At 43.0% G+C, this 6643-nt stretch overlaps 1 protein-coding gene across 1 annotated transcript; it reads right to left on the reverse strand.

Moving 5' to 3' along the window:
- Positions 1 to 7: 7 nt before the first annotated feature.
- Positions 8 to 6143, reverse strand: pdcd10 (programmed cell death 10). Its single transcript, XM_022237797.2, has 6 exons — positions 5948 to 6143; positions 4381 to 4538; positions 4078 to 4252; positions 3301 to 3427; positions 2552 to 2642; positions 8 to 1508 (listed from the first exon to the last, which is right to left on the reverse strand). The coding sequence occupies exons 2-6, from the start codon at positions 4459 to 4461 to the stop codon at positions 1341 to 1343; spliced, it is 642 nt and encodes a 213-aa protein (XP_022093489.1). The 5' UTR covers positions 4462 to 4538; positions 5948 to 6143; the 3' UTR covers positions 8 to 1340.
- Between the last annotated feature and the right edge of the window lie 500 nt (positions 6144 to 6643).

The following is a 6643-nucleotide window of genomic DNA, read 5'->3' on the forward strand; positions in this document are numbered from 1 at the left end:
CTTGTGCATCGGCACCAGGACGCAAGCAGTTTGTGCGCATTCAGATGAAAACTAGCCGTGCATGCTCAGCACATTTTTCTTGTCTCCTCTGCACGGAGGCTCTTGTGAAAAGAATAGCATAATGCTACCTTTGGCTCCCGTAACTGGTACATATCATTAACAACTCCAGTTCAGTAACATGTGATGATGCCATAAACATAAGACATACGATAGTAAAGTTGTTCCCCCAAAGGCCAGCCTTGAATTTGTACATAAACTGGTTGTTGCAGCAGTTCGAGCCAACACTGCAGCATAAACAGAGAAGACTGTTTATCCCGTAAACAGTGCCAAAAACACGCACATTCCAAACGGCGCCTTTGTTCACTTGCAAAACGAGGCCTCTGCACGACAACAGAATGGTTTTTGTCGCCATTCTGATCAAACGTTTGTGAAGTACGAGTTTCAACCATGATCAGACTTACATGCGGAATCACAGCCTTGAGCGTACTGTCCATGCTTGGTTGTTGGCAAAATTCACTTTTCTCCCCTTAGGCTTGTTAGCAGAGCTATGAAGAGGTTCTGGTGTCACATGGAATCTTGACCTCCAGCCTCTCTGCATTCTCATTGCTCTGTGTCCCCAGTCATGTGCAATGAGGTCAATGAGTCTCTATTTCACGGTGTCATAATTTCATAGTGCACCAAAGAAACTGAGGAAAATAGACTTGCTACTGACCCCAACAAGAACTTCTCTTTAACGTGAGTCGGCCATTTTAACTGAAAAGGCAGGTGCAAATACTTTTCTTTAGTAAGTAGAAAGTAAACTTGATGTTACACAGGAAAGCATTACATTATCTACGTTAAATTAGCAGCGAGGGGATGATTCATTCTAAACCATGGATACAAAGAAATTTCACACTTTTTTGGACCACAAGCAAATTCTGAAAAGACTTTTTTTTGTTCGAATTTTCAAAATAGGCTGGCATCTCTCCATTCCCATGGGTGCAATAAATAACATGGATACAGGGGACAAGATGAAAAATGGCCGCCTCACGAAAAAGGCCTGTGCTACTTAAAGCATTACCCCGTACCTACACACACATATGCTCAACATCCGATAAAATTCCCTGAATATATAAGTGAATAGTTTATTCTAAAACAGCCAGCAACAGATAAATGAATAAAGTCCGCAGTGCGCGTTTCACCTAGGTTTGTATAAAACGCAGGCCTACTTGCGTTTGCCAAAAAAAAAAAAATCTGGGTAGGCTCAAACTTCTACGAAATTAGAACTACAGGATACTTATTTTATTTCCATGCTATAAACTGCATGAAAACCAGGGACAAGGTCTGTTTTTTTTGGTAGATCAATTCCCTACGCTCTTGAGCATTTTCAAGATGGTGTTTGTGTCGTTGACCAGTTTGTTGGCACTCTTGTACACGTTGTTTATGTGTCCGTCCCTGAAGTAGATTTTGAGCGTGTCGCTGAAGTTCTTGGACGAGTTGATGAACTCCTTTTTGTGTGCATCGAGCACCTGGGCAAGATTGAGCGAAGAAAACAAAATGATAATCCACGGGTAATATACTGCGCCTATTGACCGACAGTCGGGGCCAACAGTGCCTGTCTATGGACCGTGAAATATAACACTGGTGAATTCTTACATTTTTTACACTGATTCCAATTTTGCCCAGGAATCCAGGTTGTATATGAAATCAAATATGAATTTCTGAAATGGGGGAACCTTTATTACAAAGTCACAACTTTCCCAGGCTATTCTGTGGGGTGCTGCGTCTGTTGCGATGCCCTATGTGGTGTGTTCCCTACAAGCCGTGTAGAATCTCCAAACACTCATGATGAGTCGACCTGTCCCCAGCATTGTCAACCACTCCCTGGCACAGCTTGCGGTCAACTGAACTATCCACCACGGCAAGTTGATTCCCCACACACACACACATGCCCGCTTGTTTCACATACATAATGTGGATCTTCTTTTATTCTCTCCCCTGGGGTCAAGAAATCTCAGGGAAAGTGCTCCTTTTTCAGTTTTTCTCCAATTACAGTAACTCCATCCAGCTGGATTTTTGATTATGATTTCCTGGACCTTTCTTCAATTTGCCTCTTTACTTCCCCCAAATGCCCCTTGAAGCTGCTTTCAGAGAGGGGAAAACACCATGAGGAACGAGTCCACACCAGGTGTTCTTACCCTACATGATGTGAACTTCTTTGTGGCCTAGAGGGCCACACTTGTGCAGGCATACATGTACATGTACACTATAACCCCAACAGTCCTCAGTCCTCCAACAGGTGAAGGATTGAGGACTGTTAGGGATAACTGTCTGTACTTAATTCTAGTGCATTGATGCTTGTACCAAGGGCCTCGTATATCAAACACAAGAATCCACTCTCACAACAAGAAACTAGTCACATGAAACTAGTCACACGAAACTAGTCACACGAAACTACTCACACGAAACTAGTCACACGAAACTACTCACATGGAACTATTCACATGAAAAATCACAGATCCTCTGTTACTGTTCATCCCTTGGTTACTAAAAACCACAGCCAAACACTTACGCTTTTGCGGTCCTTCAGACGTCCCGCTCCGTGCTTTTTGATGAGCCTGTTGAGGGCTTCCAGCAAGTCCTTGATTCCGCTGGCTATGTCCCTGCAAAGAAAAGGAAATGTTTGCATTTCAATGTTTCATTTCAATCTTCCTAACAATTCCACATGGACTTTTACGCCAAATGGACACATCGGGATTCCTCTTTCCGTCCCTGTCATATGCCACAGGGGTATGTGGACACATGTGCCTCCAAATTTCAGGATGCTTTCAAATGTTTCAGTGGAGGTGAGTGGCCAGCAGCCGCTTGAGATGGGTGTGTCAGATTTGCCACTTGAGCCAGAAATGGCAGCATCGAGATGTATATCCGCTTTGAGCAGAAGCACCCCCACAACGGTTGAGAAGAGCCAGGTTGGTAGGGAGTGTTCATTTTGTTGGTCAAGATGTCACCGCAACGCGCGTATTTCATAGTCAATTGTGAATCAGCAAAGTGCGGTTCCCTTCAAAGGAGTCTCCACTGCCAGGAAAATTGTGCCCTCTCTAGGTTCCACTCTGGGAATATACTCCCTAGAGAGCTGTGATGGTTTTAAGCCTGTTTATTGGCCGGTTGAGGAGGGGAAATAATAATAAATGGTGCCTTGGTGGTGTTCCCGGATAAGTTGAACATTTGGGTGTCAGGGGTTTGAAAATTTACCGCATTAAATGTTATTAAGTCGCAGCATTAGGAGCTGCTGCTTTTGCGAGCATTCAAGCCACTACTGACTTGATTGTCTGCAGGAACTTGGGCCGGTCTCCGATCTCGTCCGGCAGTCGTGCTAAGATCTTCTTCAGTTCCCTGGCCTGCTCGTTGAGCTTCTCAAAGACGTCTTCTTTTCTTCTCAGAGTGTACTCTGAAACAAGTACAGGAGATTTTTTGTTTTCAAGGAAATATGAAGTGTGTCCTGATCCCCTCTGCGTTTATCTGTTTGCATCCTTCCTGAATGCAAAATAATCATTAGATCTAACTTACAAAGAGATGGTTACATGGAACACTTGAATGAAAACAAAACACAAAAGAGAGAAAAAAACTAGAACTGCATGCGTGGGTAAACGGCCATATGAAAAGCCATGTTCACAATGTATGGGATTTAGGGAAGAAAAAAAAGGAAAATAAGAAAAATAAAAAAATCTTGACAAAAATCATGCCTTTTCCACATTTTGCCGAAAAAAAAAATTTAAAAAAAAGACAACCAAAACTTGAAAATGAATATAGAACTTCCAAATTATCTGAAGACGCTCCTGCTAGAAATCTCACTGTGCTTACAACCAGTGGCGCATTCTCTGTATTAAACCTTTCCAGAGACATCAAGCCCTGTGTAAAGTAACAGGGGTCAGTGTTTTAACTTACCATTTTCAGATCAAATAAATATGTGGAATGCAAAGTAATCAACTGTTTCCTTTTGTAAGAAACTGGGTAAAAAAATTCAATTCTACTTGTTTCTGACTCAGGTGCGACATGCACTTTAAAATCTCCTGAAGACATAAATTAATGTGTCCGTACCTTCACTGTCCAGAGCTGCGAGCTTCAGCATGCACTCGGTGTTGAGAGCGACACCGGCCGACCGAGATTCCAGCACGCCACTGATGATGTCATGGCTGATGCCCGGGTTCTGCTTCTCGGCCTTCTCGAAGGCCGCCCTCAGGGTCTGCGCGGCCGACAAATCTATCTTCTCCAACTGAAGAAGGGAAAAAAAATGTGAATTTTGTGGTCGACGATTTGGTAGTACTCGACTCCCTATCCAAAGTGGCGGCAAATTTCTCTGATCACTCACTGGACAAAAATGCAATATAGTGTATCACGTACTTCATCTAGAATGGGAAACAGCACCACGTGAAGTGCGAACGACTCGAGTGAAGAGGCGTCATTGTCATCCTCCATGGTCATTCTGGGATTTCACGTCGATTGGAAAAAAACAATGCACTCGGCGTTCCCTGGTTCCCCCTGCCAATTTTCTGTTATATCTGTGCACAAAATATGAATAAACATATAATCATATATACATAATTACATATATAAAATTTATATGCAATGTAAATATGAATATGATTCAAAACTCCAGCATTCCTGCAGATTTCAATAATGCTTAAAGAATCCTCAATTTGTTGATAGGTGGACGAATGTTAACCCCTTAACGCTGGGATTCTTTTGACCGCGACTGCTGGGTTGCGGTATGCCCAGAATGCAAAGCTCTGTCCAGCAGCAGGCCCCATTGAACCAGCAGCTGCATGGTGAATAGACTGTATGTGTGGTATCCACTAATCCTCACACAAAGCTGACGGTTCTCGTGCGAAGGGGTTAATAAACATACTGTACCAAATGAATTGAAAAAATTACCAATTACTCTCTTGGCCAAAAACATTCGGAACACTCAAGCAAATCAGTCAAGACTTTGTACAAGATCACTATTCCTTCTAATGCTCACTTAATCTTACCGCAGTCTGGTGAAAGAAGAATGGTTCAAATGTTCATTTGGGAGTTCACACAATTAATAAAAACGGAAACTTTACAATGTGCCGTTTCCATGAAAATGATCATTATTTATGCCCAATAGAAGGAAGACAAGCAACAGCCGTTGGGTGCAGGAAGCCGCTCAACATGAAGTGTTCACTGTGCGACAGCACGCTCACGTGCACTGGCACCCAACGGCTGTTGCTTGTCTTCCTTCAATTTGGGCAAAATAATGAGGAGCCCTGTGATTGGTCACTGTGACCCCCAGCGCGCTGCAGTCAACTGCCTGCCATTTCAACCAGCACGGCTAAGAATTGCAAACACAGGTACGGAAAGTGGCTGAAGCCAATTTCCATGTCTTGTGTATCGATCATGGCCATAGTCAACCATTTGGTCACGGCTTGTTTTCGCAAGTACACATGTGAACCACATGACTCTCAGACACTGATCAGGAAATATTGGCACCTTTTTTGCAAAACGGCATGGTTTTGGCCCTTTTCTTTCTTGGTACTCAAAACAAAGGTATGTAAGTTATCTTACATAAAATTCTTGGGGGAAATGAAGCAACATTTCTATGGGTACACAACTCGAATGGAATCGAGAGGAGCGGTCGTCGAACCTCACAGTTCTGGGGGTAGGCCTATGCGCCTAGACCTACAAGGCTTTAATTTAACCCTAACAGTCCAAAATCCTCCAATTTCAATACGATTTTACATACACCCTTGGGGGTTAGGGTTAAAGGCAATGACTAAATGATGACACCATGACCCATTCGGCCTTGACCTATCCTGCCTATTTATAGGCGAACTACTCAACCGCAGCAAAAGTGTAAGCTCTGAATGAGTCTGACCATGGAGGTAGGAAAAGATCTTTGCCAGTCGAATTTTGAGATAAATATGACGTGAATTCTTCCTATACTCACGGTTTTATCTGCACAGAAACTAACACACACAAAATGTGACTGAAGAAGACTTCTTAAATTATGTCATGGTTTCATATTGTGAGATTGAAATTTGCCCAGATTTAGACAATCCACTGAGTCTGACGTCTGTAGAAACTGTCAATCTGTACACGCATTAAACCGGGTGGAGTCACTTTACACCATCTCCATTTAGTCAGATAGTCGGGATGATACGGATCCGCCGATGCCAGAAAGGCAGTAAAGTCGTCAGGATATGAGACTGATGTAGCAACCTCAATATTTAGAGGGCGCCCTCTTGTGTTTTGATATATACTGGGCGAAAGGCTGCGTGACATGGGGTGGAAGGGGACAGGACAGAAAACGTCATTTTTAGTCAGGGGGGGGGCTTTTTAAGAATAAATTTGGAGAGGTAATGAAACCATTTGAATTTCCCCTGGCGCATGAGGATGCAAAAGAGCATACCTGCATTATTAGCCGTACCCTACAGCATGTAATGGCTGAAATTTCAGACAAATTTTTAAGTCGATCCAAAGTTCCTTGTAAAAAGAGGGCCGAATATATGTCTAAGCCATTTGGAATGCTTTTTCCCGCTTCCAGAACTTGGGTCCGATTCGCATCATAGGATAGGGGTCAGAAAATTTGACATCTTAATAACTAGGTTCAATCCCATAAAAATCATACCATTCAGAAAATAAG

This window comes from Acanthaster planci, linkage group LG14, assembly GCF_054643075.1.
Source record: "Acanthaster planci isolate LZ-2023a linkage group LG14, COTS_SCS, whole genome shotgun sequence".
NCBI classification, from domain to species: Eukaryota; Metazoa; Echinodermata; class Asteroidea; order Valvatida; family Acanthasteridae; genus Acanthaster; species Acanthaster planci.

Bases quoted from the DNA above. Each gene is read 5' to 3' on its own strand.
- pdcd10 (XM_022237797.2), bottom strand. From the start codon at position 4,461: ATGACCATGGAGGATGACAATGACGCCTCTTCACTCGAGTCGTTCGCA. The intron at 4,253-4,380 runs GTACGTGATACA...TCCCTTCTTCAG, and splicing joins TGTTTCCCATTCTAGATGAA to TTGGAGAAGATAGATTTGTC. The intron at 3,428-4,077 runs GTACGGACACAT...TACTTGTTTCAG, and splicing joins CGCAGCTCTGGACAGTGAAG to AGTACACTCTGAGAAGAAAA.